General features: G+C 33.3%; 1 protein-coding gene across 2 annotated transcripts in view; it reads left to right on the forward strand.

Annotated features, from left to right (window-relative positions):
* Positions 1-19,482, forward strand: part of LOC121371752 (pre-mRNA-splicing regulator WTAP-like) — a 30,827-nt gene extending 11,345 nt beyond the window's left edge. The window contains exons 5-8 of one of the 2 annotated variants that reach the window (XM_041497878.1): positions 1,168-1,292; positions 8,084-8,262; positions 14,969-15,123; positions 17,073-19,482. In XM_041497878.1, the coding sequence (XP_041353812.1) occupies positions 1,168-1,292; positions 8,084-8,262; positions 14,969-15,123; positions 17,073-18,190 (1,577 nt within the window). In that variant the 3' untranslated portion in view covers positions 18,191-19,482. Of the gene's footprint in view, positions 1-1,167; positions 1,293-8,083; positions 8,263-8,323; positions 8,978-14,968; positions 15,124-17,072 lie in introns of those variants that run through there. The other variant, XM_041497879.1, reaches the window with a different exon arrangement.
* Positions 19,483-19,708: the final 226 nt, after the last annotated feature.

A 19,708-nucleotide genomic window follows, 5' to 3' on the forward strand; every position in this document is an offset into this window, starting at 1 on the left:
TGTCATGTATTGAAATTAATATAAAATTTGATATGACAGGGTTCACAGTAAACATACCAATATACATCCATAGTTGAACAATCCTGACTGATCCATGATCAATAATTATGGTACAAGTGAGATTTATTTACATTTTGCATCATTGAATTAAAAAAAAAATTGTAAATCCTTATGAAAGAAATGTGATAAACTGTCATTAACAGAATAAATTTTTTTTATTGATTTGTCAATCAAGGTTTGGGTCTTGATTTCATTTGCCACTTGATGTTGATCACTTACCAAGTGTCTTTATTAATGTTATTGTCAATATATTATATTATTGTTAAACAATAAAATATATAGTTCTATAGGCTGGCAGACTACTAGAAATTCTGACGGTCTAGTAAATTTTAGTTGGTTTTAGTCCGACGGGCGAGTGAAATATTTTCCATTCCTGCACCCCTGTATATAGTCTCAGTCAGTGTTCCTTGATCTTGGGCTACCTTCTCTATATACCTGTACAGTGGTTCTTTGAAACTGATCTAGGCTACTAGTTACACTGGATTACAGCATACCTGATGCACCTACATAGTGTGAATGTTGGGTTTTTTTCTTCTTTCCACTGATGGTGTCATCACAAAATTATTTCCAGCAAAATTTCTAGTTTGAGGTGCCAATCGCGAAATATTAGTGCGCAAAAATATTTCCCTTTACGGTAAGTATCGGATTTAAATTCAGTATTTTAGAGCATATTATTAATCCCAAGATTGCTTAAAATAGTGTCTTTGGTGTTGCTCAAATAATGTTACTAATATTCTAATTTCAGTAAAGCTAACATGAAAAGATATTTTCATTGTTTATTCTTACTTATATAACCGGTTAATTCTTTTGGGGGTTTTTTTTAATTAAAAAAAACAACCTCAATGACAGACTCTGTTGGAAAATAATTTGAAGGTATGTAATAAAAACGAAACAAACCATAAACAGTCAAATGTCCCTACTAGGTGGTTATGGGTTTGAAATGTTTTGAAATTGGACATTTCATCTGCTTCAAGTTCTATTGTCTAAAAACTACTAAAAATTTACTTTCTGTACCTGACTAATACCTAGGTTGTATGTTTAGGTGTGGTTTAAATTGTGTGCAGTTTAGTGTGAATAGTGTTATAATCAAGATGCTCTTGTATTCAGGTGATGATGACGATGATGTGCAGGAGTCAGAAGGAAAACTTCGGCAGCAGAACATGGAGGGAAGACGAGAGAACACACTTGTTCTTCGTCTGGCTAATAAGGAACAAGAGCTTCAAGATTGCCTGGTATGTCTTTTTCATTGATTAGATTACAGGCCTTTGGATTTCACAGAAACAGTCGTTTACGGTACCGTGTCGGTAAAATCACAGAACAGAGATTTTGTTGTCAATGATAATGAGTACGACTATTCAACGAAAATAATACATATAATTATTTTTAAAAACAGTTTCTGATGGGTTCCCATGGACATAAGGCACGGAAGCAAAAAAGTGTTTCCCATGGAATTTGAAATCCTATGGCCTGAGATTGTGTTGCACTTATGAATATTTCTAATATCCCAAATACAGTGTTATTATTAAAAATAGAACAAAAACATAAATGAGCACCTTAATATATAATTTAATACCAGGCTCTAAAAAATTTGATAACAATGTTTTCATTCACACGTTGCTCGTGCAAGTCCAGTTTAGTGTAACCCATTTTATAATTGCACATTAAATTCAGGACATCATGATGGGTTACACAAAAATTTAATTGGTTTCCTGAATTTGGTTTGTGTAACCTATAAATGGTTTATTGAGATTTTCAAATCTTGAAGGGCCTGTAACAGTGTAAGTATCTAAATGTAAAGTGAGAAATATGCATAGTGACTGGTAACCCATATACAGGTTGCCACAAAATACTGACCGGGTTATTACACAATGTCATTTAAAATCACTGCTATTTTTGCTAATAACCTGTAGACTACTGGATTAAACTGCAAGTTTACAACTTTATGAAAAGTTTATAAATCCATAAAATAATGTTGATATGTAAAGATATTATTTTCATTGGCTTTTTTTTAATTTTGTGATTTTTACAGCAGTTAAGATTTTAAAAAGATTTTGTTTGGACATGAATTACGATTCATATCCCAATACTGTAAAATACTTTATTTTCATGTGTGAATAAAATTGTGAAAATAAATTCCACACGAAAATATAGGCTGATGAAAATGTACTGTAAACTACTTAATAGACCTCTTTCTCATTCCACTGCGCATGTGCCTGTTGCGGAGTTACTCGAGGACGCAAACCGCGAGATCTCGCCAAAATAGACCTATCTGCAAATTGGGGTGCAAAAGCAATGGGAGGCCACGACCATTGTTCAATTATTAACTGTTCCAATCGCATATGTCCGGGAAATTCATTATCCTTCCATCGATATCCAGCCAGTGGATATCGGAAACGTTTGTGGGTAATCGTTTCACGTAGAAAACAATTTTAATGTTACTCTAAGTACGAGGGTTTGTTCGGTACATTTTGTAGGAGGAAACCCAGTGAACGCATAAGGGACCAAAACCTTACCGGTTCTGTACAGGACGTTCCTACACAGGGCGGTCTAGTATACTTAGATATGGTGGAAAACACATTAACAGTAAAGAAAATAAATATATATTTTGTATATAAAGAAAATATATGTATATTTCGAATTATACTCAATAAAATATATAACGTGGCGTGTGTAAATATATAAAAAATATATGTAGACAGGACAGCTATGTACAGAACGTTCCTATACAGGGCGGTCTAGTATTCTCTACTTAGATATGGTAGTAAACAGTAAATAAAATAAATAAATATATATTTTGTATATATATATATATATATATATATATATATATATATATATATATATATATATATATATATGAACTTTTAATGTTATTATTACTCAGTGTGTTTCAAATTTAATTATAAGTATTGTCTGTTATTACTTTTACGTTCATCTAGGTATGAACAAAAAAATCATCCGCAAACTTATGTGAGAACGGCTTCGCCGATTCACACAATTTACGGATGATTTATTTTGTTCATACCCCGATGAACGTAAAAGAAATAACAGACACTCCTTAAATAATAATAATAATAATAATGATATATGAATATATAGAGAGTGATGACGGCTGTGTACAGGACGTTCCTACACAGGTCCGTCTAGTATTTTATATACTTAGATATGGTGGAAAACACATTAACAGTAAAGAAAATAAATATATTTTGTATAATACCCAATGCGTTCATGTTGACACTGTATAAAAATGTGTGTATGGGTAAACAGAACGGCACCTACCTTCAAACCCCCCCCCCCCCCCCCCCGCTCAAATCCCCCTTTTTTTAAATTCCCACTTTATGTAACAGCATAAAATCAGTTCCTTTTTTTAACTTTTCCCAATTAGATAGACACTAAGAAAATTGCAACAAAACACCTTCTGATATATATATATATATACAGTCAAACCTGTCCTAGCGGCCACCTGTACTCAGCGGTCACCTGCCTTAAACGGCCACTTTTTTCCTCCCAAACGATTTATAATGTAAATGCACCTGTAATAAGCGGTCACCTGTCTAACGCGGCCAGCGGCCACCTAAATCGGATCCCAAATCGCTAAAATACCCGCATTAAGCGGCCACAGTAAAGTTTTACTCTTATATAAAAGGGATATTTTAACAACAGCGATAAGGTGCAGCAAATAACTGATCTTCACACCTTCAGGAATACTAGTACCCATTCAGTCCCGACATCTCCACTGTGTATCAATTAAGGAAGTATGAATCTGACATGCATCTAATTGCCTCTGGGCAGGCTACACTTGACATTTGTAGATTCACTTACTATAACAATACATCGCATGAAGTCGGAATTAAATAATTAAATGGAAAAAGAAAACAAAATTGTGGAGAACTGTTAATTTAATATATTCTATTTGCATTATTTCTGAAGGAGACAACATGTCAAAAGTTGATTTATAGTCAACTATGAAGCACAAATCCGTTAATTAGCAGTACAGACGGTAAAACAAGAAACAACAAATGTTTTAAAGACTATATATGTGGCAACCTGTCTTAATCGGCCACGTTTATCTACTCCCTTGTGTGGCCGCTCAAGACAGGTTTGACTGTATATATATCTGTGTGTGTGTGTGTGTGTGTGTGTGTGTGTGTGTGTGTGTGTGTGTGTGTGTGTGTGTGTGTGTGTGTGTGTGTGTGTGTGTGTGTGTGTGTGTGTGTGTGTGTACTCTTTCTCTCTCTCTCTCTCTAAATGAAATTCAATAGTTATAGACTGCCAATATGTATTTTAATATATCAAACACGTTCCAGTATTTGTAAATGAAAATTCAGTAGTTATAGACTGCAAAAATGCATTTTAATATACCAACCACATTCCAGTATTGGTAAATGAAATTCAATAGTTATAGACTGCCAATATGTATTTTAATATACCAACCACATTCCAGTATTGGTAAATGAAATTCAATAGTTATAGACTGCCAATATACATTTTAATATACCAAACACATTCCAGTATTTGTAAATGAAATTCACTAGTTATAGACTGCCAATATGTATTTTAATATACCATCCACAGTTTTTGTAAATGAAAATTCAATAGTTATAGACTGCCAATATACATTTTAATATACCAACCACATTCTAGTTTTTGTAAATGAAAATTCAGGTTTAAAAAAAATATAAATACATTTTTGTTAGAGACACAAAATTGTTTTTGTTTACCAAATTGGTTATTATATTGGAATATCCGACGCCATATAACCGTAAATAAAATGTGTTGAGTATGTCATTAAATAAAACATTTCCTTGTATTGGAAATCTTCAAAACTTTATACAAATATTATGTTGGTCAAAAGGTTGGGTTCGCATTCTAGGGATGTTTCTGAGCTCACTGACGATTAATCACATATAAATGATGTCAGGTGTTAAATACGCGCATTACCAGGCTATGGATTTAATTCCAAACACACTCTGTTATAGAGTGCCACAGTACTAAATGCTTCGAAGATGTCATAAACTTTGTTATAGAGTACCACAGTACTAAATGCTTCGAAGATGTCATAAACTTTGAGATGTATTGTGCTTAAATATAACCCTAATTATTTTAAAGGACAGTGCATCTTTATTCTTGTCTAACAATCAGCTGCTTATAAGGTATTAAGAATAGGCATACTTAGTATGTCATGTTGTATGTTAGAGCAGTTAAAGGCCGCGGTTTAACAATCTGGCTGTAACGTTTAACATTTAACTTCAGTATTATGTATTAAGTTATAAAACAATTGCAATGCATGGTATTTGATCATCAATTGCGAACTGTGCTCTGGCTTTAATATTTTACAATCCTGGTCTCTCTCTCTCAAATATATATATCGATCGATGCTATAACCTGTCGATGCCATAACCTATGGAATCTGTCAACTGTTTTGTTTATACTTTTTACGAGATAGTCTTTTAATCTGGCGTTATCAAAACCCTCGGGTACGAGTCGCAGAGACTTTGTCCAAGTTGTTGCACTGCTTTTTAAAGGGACATTCCCGAGTTTGCAGCAATTTTTAAGATGTTATCGACTAACGGAGACTTTTTAACGATTGTAATTACATATCAAATATATTTTTCTGCATAAAATATCAGTGGCTGTATATTAAACGTGTTTCTGATCGTTCTAATATTTGTACTATGTTAAATTTCATCTTATTTCCTAAAATATTGTTTTTTCTTATGTACGAAGTTATTTGAAGACAAAATCCAATCTGGGCTTCTTACAAATATTAAGACGATCAGAAACACATTGAATATACAGACACTGGTATTCTAAAGAAGAAAATATATTTAATATGTAAATTTAATCGTAGAAATATTTTATTAGTCGGAAACATCTTACAATGCAGCAAACTCAGGAATGTCCCTTTAATTTGAACCATTCCGCTGTAAATTTCAGCGGACCGTTTTCTACGGCCATTATACCATCTAATTCGAAATATGTACATGTTAGTTGCCAAAGTTTAAAAGTCTCCTACGAAGCTACTCAAGTCACCCATAACAACCTGTCTGTCACGCCCCCCAATTTGTAAATAGACTAGTTTCAGCCTATTTTGTCAAGGGACGTTACTCTTCGCGCGCATGTGCAATAGGAATGCGAAATACCTCTATTTTCGCGATTTAATTAAAATGAGTCGGTTCGCGAGTATTTATTTTCGCGAATCCGCCATGCCTTCTCCCAATACAAAAAATTTAAAACCTGAAGTACCGGTACTGCAGTCAATAATTTTGACGTTTATTGTTTACAAAATACCGTAAGCTTACATATGATACCTAGGCTAGCATGTGAGCTTTTTCGTAATCATCAAACTTGTTATAAAAAACAAACTTGAAAACAAAACAAAATGTTACGGCACAGTGCTAGCTCAAATTTGATTTAAACTATTTATTACTGTCAAAATACTTGTTCACTATGGTTTGTGATTGACCAACAGGCAAAACCTTTAATGTAAAGGCTCAATATGAACTATGAGTATAGTATCGCTGTAGAAGCCCACCAAGGATTATTTACACTCTACATTTTAACATACTGTGATGGTTACTTCCATTTTTTAAACGTGTTGCTTCATCTCTATCACTTACGAAAGAAAACCATACAAAATGTAGTTTGTTTATTATATTATAATGTAATCACTTAATAAAGAAAACCATACAAAATGTAGTATTGTTTATTATCTTATAATGTAATCACTTAATAAAGAAAACCATACAAAATGTAGTATTGTTTATTATCTTATAATGTAATCACTTACGAAAGAAAACCATACAAAATGTAGTATTGTTTATTATCTTATAATGTAGTTTTCTGTACTTATTGTTTTTTGGGGGGATTTTTTAATTTAAAGTTTTAAGTGTTGCATTGTTACCACTAGTCATGTGAAATGGAAACTAACGAGATCTTGGCCCAACTCTGGTCTGATTGAACAAGACTATTTGGGTTTTTTCAATTTGTCCCATTTTTATCAGCCTTTAATTTCGTGTGGAATGTATTTTAATTTTTTTTATTAAACCTTGAAAAACACTTTTTAAAGTAGTTTCGTTCAAACCAGACATGTTTATTTACTACAATATGAGGCTTGTAGTAACAATGCAAGACTGAAAATTTTCAATTTAGAATGTCCAAATACATACATGATAATAAACAATACTAACATTAACATTTTTTGTATGGTTTTCTTTCTTAAATGCAGACGATCAATTCATCACATAAAAGCACGTTTTAAATGAAGAAAGTAAACATGCATTATCACAGTATGTTAAAAATGTGGACCCAAACAAATCTGGTCTGGGCTTGTATAGTAATACGATATTCATACCCATAATACACACTCAAGATTTTGCTTGTAAGCTGTATTGAGGGCAATAAATATTGTTTAAATTAAACTTGAGCTAGCATTGCGTCTTCGAGTTTCTGTTTGTTTTAAGGTTCTATTTTTCTACCAATTTTGAACAAAACAAATTTTGCACTCATTTAACACGTTATGCAACGTATACTTACAATATTAAATTGTAAACAATAAAAAGATTCATATCGGTACTTCATATTTTGTTTTATTACCTGAATGGAAGATTCACGAAAATAAATGCTTGTGGACTCATTAAATCATGAAAATAAAGTATTTGACAGTAGTTTGTGAATTATATTTTGCTCCTTTTATTATTAGTAAAATGGTCAAATTTATTATCAGATTTGCAGTCATTATTCCATGCCATGCCTTGTGCAAAATGGCAGGAAATATGATTTAGCGAATGCACTGCAAGAGGTATATATCGCAATTTACATTCATATGGTCTTACAAGATCTCTCATTAGCAATCTCCTAAAGATTAAATCTCTTGACAGATGTTATAATACATGGTAACAACTATACAAATAACTTAAGTGCTAAAGTCTGTAACAAGTAAATTATGATTGGAATTATCTTTGTCATATTTTATCACATTCCCTCAGAAAAAGTACTGAATAAAAGTTATGTTCATTTGCAGACCCAGATAAGTGAGATGAAGCAAGCCCACTCACAGAACACTGCCCAGCTACGATCGATGATGCTGGACCCAGCACTTAACATCATATTCCAGAGAATGTCCAAGGAAGTGGACGATAGCAAGGACAAACTGAAGCAAACTCAAAATGAACTGAGCGCATGGAAGTTCACACCTGACAGGTGTATATCCTACTCCGGTAACATTTATAGACTGACCGGACATATCCGGACAACTTGAAAACATTTTTAAGACTTGATACAAACACTTGGAAAGACTCAAAACTCTCCTTAAGACTTTTTTTCGGCAGGTGTCGACAGTAGTCATGCAGTGACTCGATTGGCCACTCAGACTGACTGGTCCTCTGGCTCCAGAAGTCATGCCTATACCCAGCTTGAACAGACGGCAAATCGCGTTTGCTTTCCAGTGTCAAGTGGACATACAGATCTCCCACGTTTTCTATCCCTCTGACCAGAACAAAACATCCATGCTTAACATTTGGCTTTTTTTTTTTTTACTTCTATTTTTAATCTTTTAGTTTGCAGTGCCTATAGAAACCGATAATGACTCTAGCTGTATGTTGTTTGCTTATCATGCTTTATGCATGTCAGGCAAACAACGTGCCTGGTGCCAGATTTTGTTGGTGGGTGTCATTGACTTTTGCACCATGAAGAAACATTTTTTAAATCCATGTTTAGTAAGTGTTGCGAACAATGTTAACAATTAAACAATCAGGGGTTTTATTTTACATTTCAACATGAACATTGTAAGCGAACATTTGGATTCTTGTTGGGATGTCATTTTGAGACATTTAGGGGTTAAGAACTCAGAGGCAAAAGGCAAAACTAAGGTACGGGTATGGAGAGAGGATGGTGAAGAAGAGGAAGCAGGTGTGTGGTTCGTTTTTCAGTTTTTACTCAGTTTCTTGTTATTGCAGGAACTTTGGTTTTTGCATTACTGCTCTTTAATAGTCAGGATGTATAACTAAGTGTCTGAAAACATAAGTTGTGCTTCTTCCAGTCATATTTTTCTGTATATTCTTGTCACACCCTGTTTCAGATGCCAATATATTTTGAATATTAGTGCTTTTAATAACATAATCGGACAGTTTAGTGAACTGAAATCTTTAAAAGAAACTATCTGATAGCTAATTTTCTAATTAGTGTAAAAATAAATGTTAATTTTGAATAACCTGAATATTTTCTTTTTGAGAATTAAAGTTTATTTGTCAAGAAGATGGATTTTGATTGAAAACTCTTTTGACACTTCAATTTAACCTTTAGAAAACTGGATTAATTTTTGCAACAGATGCATGCAGTACACTGTGTGGTTCCAGCACTCTAAAGGTTAATACATACCTCTGAAACAGGAATAAATTAGATCACCATCTGCTACTAGTTCTATAAAACATTTTGAAAAAATGTTTTAAAAACTTATAGCTTTCTAAGTTGAGCATATTGCCATTGAATGCTATGTTCAAACGAATATGCAAGTCTCCGGTGTTGGTTTTATAACTAAGAAATATATTAGTTTTTGCCTCATTGAACTGAGGTAAGCAGTGCTTTGGTACTTAGTTTAACAGTAGTATATGATAATCTATTGCAGAATTGGCACAAATGAAAGCTTGTTTTATAAGTGAATTGGTTGTTATCATTTGGCCAGTAAGCCCAAGTTTGTAAAACCCATAAAATATGCTTGTGATCTGTTCTTAACGGTCAAAATAATGGTCTTCAGATCTTGGTTGGTTAAACATGGCCAGTTTTGTTTTGTTTGAAAAGCATTTATTTATTTTGTTAGTTTAATATATGTCTTTAACCAAATTATTGGACATGTTTCCATAGCTCCTTAAATGTACTTTCAAAGTAGACAATCGAAAATTAGAAATAGGGTTTTATAAATTTGTACTTCTTAGTTATGCACTTAGTAGTAACTTTCATACACAATCTAGTTAAAGCAGTTCTCATGTTGCATCTCTGTTCACTTCTTGCTCTACTGCCCTTCCCAAAAAGCAATTACATCAAGTTTTTGTTTCTCTGTGTATATTTCTTACCCGGTCTATTTCTTGCACTATGAATGTGTACATATTGACTGGAAGTAATGTGGGATGTATAATATTCAAGGTCATTGTTTATCTTTATTATTATTCATGTCTGCTTTGTATCTCTGTATATTTGTTGAGCATGTCAATATTGCAGTCTGTGTATGGAATGGTACATACTTGACATACATAGATCAATGTAATACCATCTGTTTACTTCCTTGTGTGCACTGTTAGTGTGTAAGATCTTACAACAATTGCTGGAGTGTTCATTCAATAGGGAATCATTTTTTTCATGTTTATGGTTCACAATTTGCATGGACTGCTTTCATATTTTACGTAATAGTTTGCAAAAGGCATGTCACAGGGAATATTTAGTTTTAATTTTGTTTTTATTATAAACAGTTGTTAATTGACTGATAATTTATTAGTCACTACTATTTAGCATTAAGGATTATGTAGCGATCTCTGAAACTTGCAAAGCGAATAGCGACGCAATTCTGAACAAAATCTTCCCTGTGTCACCATGATGTTTAGAAATTACATCAATACTTTTGTCTTGTTAAACGTGGAATTGATTAAAAAATTAAAGCGAAATTAGCACATGTAGTAAAGTCAGTCTATAATTAATTAATAAGACATTTATCGTACTTGTTTGTGTGAGTGAGTGAGTGTGAGTGTGTGATTATTTAAATTATTATGGAATGTAGCTCAGTGGTAGACGCGGCCCAAGAAGCAATAGATTTTAGGATCAGTTGTCTTTGGTTGACCTGTTAGATTTTCCCCAACTGGTATATGAGTAGCCATGGTATGTGCTATTGGTAAAATACATACCAAAGAATCTTGTTGCTGGTTGGTAAGTGTGGTCTGTGTGGAAGGAATAGATTCCTATTTTTATCTAGTCCTATGTCACAACAGGCATATGTTAAAACTCAAAATAGCTGTAGTTTTAAATTGGTGCTGTTAAACAAGCGTTCCTTTCGTTTGTGCTAATTGTGTAAATTGTGATTTAACCTTAGTGACTTGGCATAATGTCATGGTTTAATTTTCAGTTGAAGCTTTCTTTAAATATAGATGACAGGAAGATGAAGAACCTCTGATGAACACCTGCGACACATAGCAAATAATTCCACCATTTCTCTTAAAATAGATAGTAACTTGTGTAATACATTCTGTTATAGTTGTCTTGAGGAGAGAAAGGTTATGAATATGGCTATTTGCAGATAAATGTTCAAAATCAAGCTGCTTCTAACATAAATGATACCCACTATTTTTTTTTAATTTGCACCCAGATATAACAATATTAGCAGTAATGTATTGAATTAAAAAACAACAAACACCAAAAAACAACTGAATCTTCTTCCCCAGTGTGCACATATTTGTTTTTTTCAACTTTATCACCTTTAAGTTTAGTAAAAAAAATTAGTATTGTGGATGGTGTTGTGCATACAGTGACTAAGTCAGGTCTGATTTTTCAATGCTTTAATTTCATTTGACTGTATTTATAACAACGACACAATGGTTTGCTTTCAGGGGATTGGACATTCTTAGATATTTTTTGCGGTGAAATGAAAAAAACTGTTTACACTTGTTCTAAAAGCATTGTTGGGTTATTCTGTCATGACGAGCATGGAATTTTGCTGATTTTATGGTGTGGAGTATTTTTCATACATAGTTTAGATTTAAGTCTAAATGAACACCAGTATGTAAAAGAATATGCACATGTAAAACTTTTGTAGATAGGGAAGTATAGACTTATAAACAAACGCATTGTCAACAGAAAAGACCTATCACTAATTTGATTGATCTACACTTTGCATTAAAACGGAACCTATGAATTGGCATGTAATTCTATAATAAATAAGGTTACAGTTCATTTAAAACACATTAAGTTTTAAATACTTACAATCCCAAATAAAAAATTTTTAAAAATATATCAGGGTATATATACAAAAAGTTTCTTAGCAAATTATCATCAGATTATATTGATTAAGTCTTCTTTTTAATACAAGAATAAAACCAAATGCTAGAACTGCCAAGATATGCAGCTTTACCTGCATTGTCACTGAAGTAATCGATAATGCAGTAAGTACACAGAGACTAAAGGTACATCTTTGCACATGCTTTATCTTGGCTGTTGTCTTCATACCTGTATTGAAAAAGAAAATAACTTGTACAGTTTGATGGTAATTGTGAAAAAACAAACCAAAAAAACCCTAGTTATGTACACTAACCTTTTTTTCTAAAAATAGTATTCTGAATTGGTATGGGTTTAAAATTTAATATGTTTATTCATTATAAAGTTACATGCCAATTCATAGGAACCATTTCAGTACACAAGGACTATAATTACATTTTCTTATAAAAGACATCTTTTAGAACAGGAAAGACATGATGGATCTGGTTACTGAATTAAAATAAAGAAAAGAATGGTGTATATTACAGAATTTTATGAACATTTATTGTGCACAACATACCAAGAGTGAAGTTCAAGCTTGTCACCAATATTTGGTTATATGCATTTATGCATTCAATTCCCACTTCTTTTTATGCTGTATCATCTGTGTTCCAGTTACGAAAACTAAAAATATTACTTGGACATATTTGTAACAGCAATGTTGAAGGTATGTGGGGAAATCCAGGCCTTTGAAAATTGCAAGAATGGTCGTTTCGTTCTCGCAGAATTTGGAGCACCATTTACATGGATATGAACGGGTAACAGAAAGAGGAAATGGGGTACCTGGATTTATTTTTGTGTAACCGATAAATGGGCCACATGATTTTCGATTTGCAGAGGCCTGATAATCTTTCATATAAAATTACTTTTTACTTAACACTTCATTTATAAAATCACATAGTAGCAAAATTCCAAGAACCTTGTGAACAGACTTTTGCATCTAAGGGGAGCAATAATTATGGCTCCTCATTACTCCCCTGAGACAAGTTCAAGACTTTATATATATTTTTTTTACACAAAAGCGTTAAATATCAATGTTCAGTGTTATTATCAATTTTATGTCCCAAGTGAAATAACTTTTAGCTGTCAAAAGCTTTAGAGACATAAATTTGATAATAACTGGTACTGAATTTGTTATTCTATTTATTACCTCAACATTTTTTCTTTCTTTAAGAACCTTCTATTTTCATTAGGGGCCAGTGATACAGCGCTCACTCGTTGCATGGTCAGTGTGGGATCGATCCCAGTCTGGGGGCCCATTGGGCCATTTCTTGTTCCTGCCTGTGCACCACGACTGGTATATCAAAGGCCGTGGTATGTACTACCCTGTCTGTGGGATGGTGCATATAAAAGATCCCTTGCTGCTACTTGAAAAGAGTAGCCCATGTAGTGGCGACAGTGGGTTTCCTCTCCAATATCTGTGTGGTCCTTAACCATATGTCTGATGCCATATAACTGTAAATCTAGTGTGTTGAGTGCATCGTTAAATAAAACATTTCTTTTCTATTTTCATTATTACTACATTTATATAAAAACAGTGAGGACAACTTTACACACTATTCTGACTGTATTTTATTCATGATCACAGATAAGTTTCTATGCTGTCAATTTTTTTTTTTTAAATTACAGATTTAACAATAAAAACTTAGACATCATTGTGATGACATATTTAGTATAGGCAAAGTCATTAGTTTGTAGGCGTAAAATCGTCCAATAATACTGTACGTTAAACCAATGCATAATAATTTCTCAGTGAGAAATTATGATTTTAATTTTTCTGGTTAGTAGTGCCTGCTAGTGTAAATAAAGTAATATCTTAAATGGCTCCCCAAAACCTAAATTATAATGTGCTAACACTTTATAGTGTTTTACATATTTGAAGACATCGTAAGTGACAAACATTACATGGAAATGGAAAATGCAACTCTTATAGAATTAATATTACCTTTATTTTGTATTGTGTGTTTTTGTGTATGTATATCGGTACCACTTTTTGATTCAGAAAACAGATATACGTATATAATATAGTGTTTTGGTGGGGTATGGTATTGAAAGAAAAGATCATAAAGTTTTCAACTGATTATTAGCAGATAGTAACAGTTGCTTAATTGACAGTTTGGTATGTTGTTGGGTTGGTTTGGGTTTGTTTTTGTTTTTTGTTTTTTGCTTCTTCTTTTTTGTTGTCTTGTTTTTTGGAGAGGTAAAACTGTATTGAAACTGATGATATGAAAGTATGTTATTGAAAATGTAGTCTGAAGTAAACAAGTGAAGTCAGGCTTATGTCATATGACTAATATTATAGTTACTATAGTTATATCTTGACAATTGTTTTAGTCTTTAATTCTTTTTCTTTCCCCCTGCCAGGATATTGTATGTTTTAAGCAAATATGTATGAAAACAAAAAATATAATTCCAAAGTAATGATAATGATTGAAGTTCTGTTGTTGCTACAGTACTAGCCATGAGAAAAAATGATGGAAGTGATAATTGGTCCTCTAACTTAGATTATGGGGAACCATTTTAGGTATTACCTTATTGAGCATTGATATTTAGTCCTTCTGTAGTACTAGTTTTTATTATTATTATTCACATGCTAAGGAGAACTAAAATTTCCACTCCTTGAACTTGTCCAAGGTTAGCGATGGGAAGCCAGTAGTATCAGCCTTAAACAGCGAGGTCAGTGCTATGATCTTTGTATTTGAAAAAATAATTAACTTTTTGTATTATTTAATTGTTTCAAAATGCTAATGTTACAGCACTTCATTTGTGAGGAAGGTAAGATTCATGACACATTAGACTCATAACATGCTGGGAGAAGACACTAGATTTTTTTTAGGATTTTTTTTTATGTTTTAGACAACTCATGTTATGCATAAGATTCTCATATTTTCAGTCAGACAGGCAAGAGGCTGATGGCCAAATGTCGCATGCTCCTTCAGGAGAATGAGGAACTGGGAAAGATGATTGCGTCAGGAAGAACTGCCAAGTTGGAGGGAGAAATTGCCTTACAGAAGACACTAGTACAAGAGATGAAGAAAAACCAGCAAGGTATGAAAACTCTGAAATGAAGAATCAGGTCTCTCCATAACGGACAATCTGTGGCTCACTCTCACCAGCAAAATGAACTTTTGTGTAACCGATGCTGATCTGGCTATGCAACAATATTAACACAGTGTTGTGTTCACCAGTGTCAACTTTTGAATACCTGGGTCAATTATTTAACCAAGGGCTATTATTTTGGTTCAGCAATGGCAGAAATTCACAAAACACACATGGATATTTTGGGGATGAGACTTCTTTACAACTGTTGACAACTTGTTCATAGCGGGTCTTTAAATTCCTTCAAAGTCATTTGAAGTGAAAAATAAATTTTTAGGTCTCTGACTGTCGGAAAACAACTACCTTGGTTCAAAACATTTGTATGCATACTGAAAGATTCATATTTTATGATCCAACTGACAAAAATGTATGTTGGATGATTATTCAAGAAACATGGGTTTTTTTAATAATATGAGTAGGTACCTAACCTGGGTCAATATTTAACAAGGGTATTATTTTGTTCAGACACTGGCAGAATTCACAAAAACACATGGATATTTTTGGGATGAGACTTCTTTACTTATTTGAACAGATTCTCCTGAAATATCCGGAAAACAACAGATTGCTCTACATGGAGAGGCCTGAAGAAGAAATAGAAAATATTAAACGAGTTCTCTTGAGATACCACTTATATTAAAACAAGTGTTTTCAATCATATCAGTCATACATTACAAGCGAAAGCTCGATGGAAATGAAATAATCATGAATGCCAAACAATGGCGTGCAATAATCATGAATGCCGTTACTTATAAAGTTATTAGCTATATTTGTTTACCTATCTGTCATTGGACATATTCAGGGTTCATAGCGGTCTTTAAATTCCTTCAAAGTCTTTGAATGTGAAATTTTTTTTTTTAGGTCTCTGAAAGTCTTTGAATTGTAATAATAAAAGTCTTTAAACTCTTGTATTGTGTTCATTCTTTTCTTAAATTGTTCACTTTTTTTCCAATTAAAATCAATATTCTGACCTACCTTCTGCTGGCATAGCTACATTATAACACGATACAAGTTACGATGTATGCGCTTGTTTTCACTGGACCTCTATCACTATGGAGCCTACGAGATCTATTGTGATTTTGAATTGAGTGTTGATCAATGTTTGGTGTTTACTAGACTTGTGATATTCTGTGAAACACTAGCACTGTAGACCATATTCGTCAATCGTTATCGGCCAAGATGTCCGGATGGTTTTCAGCCTACATTTAATTTTGTATGGTACAGTTTTAATAAAATGTGAGTCAAAAATAAACTTCTTAAAATTGGTGTAAACTGCCCAAGCCTGCATGATCACTATCAACACTGATTATGTTTTACTACAGTTAATTAATTACGCACACACAGTTTTAGTTATCAAATAATTAAAATACTACCAGTGTTTAACCTGTCATGATGCATATAAAACAAACTGATTTGGTATTTTTATTGCATTCTATTGTCTTTGACCGCTGTGTAAAAGTCTTTGAATTTTGTTTGGTCTTTAAGACTATGAACCCTGAAATGTTTCACCCATATAGTTTAAAGTTTATATTATGATTGACGGATATTATTATTTTTAGCGAGAATAAACAAAATACTTAAACTGGTGTAGAAACCTGTTAGGCTGGAATCTCAATTCCACCAGTCTAGTGTCTTTAAAAAATGGACGTGATTTGAAAATACCTGGTTATCTCCCTTACCACACACTCACATTTGTCCACATGATTCACTATGTATGTTTGAAAATTGTTAGATGGGTAACTAGTTATACATTTTGTAATTGTTGTACACAGTACAGGCAGGTATGGAACATATCTGAAACTAGAAACAAAAATATCTTGTTAAAAAACAAGCAAGCTGGCATGTTTTTTTTAGTTGTCACATTTGGGAGCTCTTCTTTAATGACGGATTTCACTTTGCAGAACTGGACGAGTTTGTTGGTGAGCTGGAGGCAGATGTAGAGGGAATGCAGTGTATGATCTACTTACTACAGACACAGCTCAAGGAAACCAAGGAGCAGCTAGCCAAGGTTTCAGCTGAGAATGAGTTATTGATGAATAAAAAGACTTCATCCGACCATGACCCTGGTGGAACTGAAAAGGATCTTCAAAAGGATATAAAACCTAGTCCTACTAAACCAGTGATTTTTGAGAAGAGTGACAAAGAAATGTTGACAGTAACTAGGAACAGCTCTGAGGTTGGACAAGTCGCAAGTGTTAATATACTTGATGTGCCTGCAAAGAGCATGCATGAAAAAGAACCAATGCAGGTAGATAAATGTGAGCCTGTTGAAACTCACATTCTTACAGCAGACAGTACAAGTCATTTAGAATCCACAGGATCTTCAGCAAAAAGCTGGAGTCCAAAGAATTCTAAAATGGACACTTCAGACTCGAATGATACTTTTGACATGAGTCACACAAGCCCACAGACTTCCAAAAAAGACACCAGTGCTTGGAATACTTGTGAGCCACAAAACAGAGATGATGGTACAAACAACAAGACCAATGACTCTAAAGCCTGTAATCCATCAAGCTTGAAAAAAGACAATGGAGACCCAAGTCCAGATAATCTGGAACAAGATACAAAAGACTTCAGTCCAAGACATCCAGCTCAAGGTAACAGTCATAGTCCAAAAAAATTGGCAAACGATACGAGAAGCTGGAGTCCAGACAACTGTGAGGCCATGGATCTTAGTAACTGTAAGCAGTCTTCAGAAGACGCTAGTGTTAGAAACTCTGTGAGAGATTGGACTCCAAGGATTTCAGACAAGACCTGTGATGACTGGAGTCCGAAGAATTCCACAAAAGATGTTGATTGTAGGAGTCCTCCAAATCGAACAAAAGACACTGATGAAGCAGCACCAGGGAATCCAAAATCTGACCCCGACATAATTAGTATGGAAGACAGTAATAGCCGGACAGACAACAAACCAGAAATAGTGATGGAGAATACCACTGCTCACACAGATGCTGAAAAAACCATACATGTACCTAATGGGGTGGAACCATTGACTCATTCGGAGGCTGGTGTCGAGTAGAAGTGATAATTTGTCATGCATTACATGTTTCCTGTTTAAATAATATCTGTGTTGTATGGTCAAATCAAGCTTAAAACAAACTTTTTAAGTTATGTCTTTAATTGTAATTAGCTTTTCTTCTTTTTTCTATTGACAAGGAAATAGGTTTTTTTACCCACAACTTTATTCAGGAATTGACTGAAACTAAATGTACATTCTATTTGGTAGGTATGGCCGATAATTAAACATTTATATTTTTTTTAAATGAGCCGTAAAACTCTTGTAATGCATGTTTACCATCGGGGATCGCTTCTCTATATTTGTCTCAGTAAATTCTGTAAAGAGTAGTTTTGTGTGACCATTGTCATCTTTGGTCTGCAACCAAGTTTGTCTCTTCATGCATTTCTACCTGCTTATTGGCTTGTATAATGGCTATTTAAATTATACGATGGCTTGGTGTAAGCAGTCTCTTAAATCTGGAAAACATTTGTTCTTGATTTACTAAATTAAAAATGAAATAACAGTGTACACATTTTTCTTTCAACCAAGAAATCACATTAGTACTGAAATTAACATAAAAAACACTAGATTATTTTTCACTCGGCAAAAAGATTTGTTTTTAATCAGCTATGGTCTTGACATGTTTGTCCATATAGCTTTTGACAGTATATTTAGCATGGCTATAAATAAAAAATAACTGGTCATTGACGGGTAAATTTACTGGTCAAGTAATAAATCACTTTGGTTCATGTATCCCTGAAGCCATAATCATGTTGATTTGTTTTTCAATTTATTTCCATTTGTTAGGCGTGGGGTGATAGGCATTTTCTTTAAAAGTAATAGTCTTGGGGCAGGGTATATTTCAATATTAATTAAATTTCTCCTGAGAATATATATTGTTAAAAATACCAATATTTTTTTTTTTAAATAAGGCGAAAGTAACAGTTACAGTTTTCTTGGAAACAGTGGATTTAACAGATTCAACCAACAGTAATGATGATGGATGCTACAAATTATACATCACCTTTGATGAACACAATGTGTAATACTGTGATGACTTCGTTAAAAGCTAGCTTGGACACTTGTATTAAAATTACATTTTCTGACAGTAATTTAAATTGACCTTAAAAGACAAGAGATTCTGTTTGTGCTTAAATAGAAATAAGCTTCGACTTTAAAAGAAATGTGATTGATCCCTGTTGGTGGGCCCATTGGGCTATTTCTTGTTCCAGCCAGTGCTCCACAACTGGTGTTTTAAAGGCTGTGGTATGTGCTATCCTGTGTGGGATGGTGCATATAAAAGATCCCTTGCTACTAATAGAAAAATGTAGCGGGTTTCCTCTCTAAGACATATCAAAATTACGAAACATTTGACACCCAATAGCTGATCAATGTGCTCTAATGGTATCGTTAAACAAAACAAACTTAACTAACTTTTTAAAAGAAATTTCTTAAATTAGCTTATGCTAAATACTGAAGTGGCTTTCTTAAAAAAAAAAATTATATATAAGAAACTACTAGCATGAGCTTGAGCCATCA

This window comes from Gigantopelta aegis, chromosome 4 (genome assembly GCF_016097555.1).
Source record: "Gigantopelta aegis isolate Gae_Host chromosome 4, Gae_host_genome, whole genome shotgun sequence".
NCBI classification, from domain to species: domain Eukaryota; kingdom Metazoa; phylum Mollusca; class Gastropoda; order Neomphalida; family Peltospiridae; genus Gigantopelta; species Gigantopelta aegis.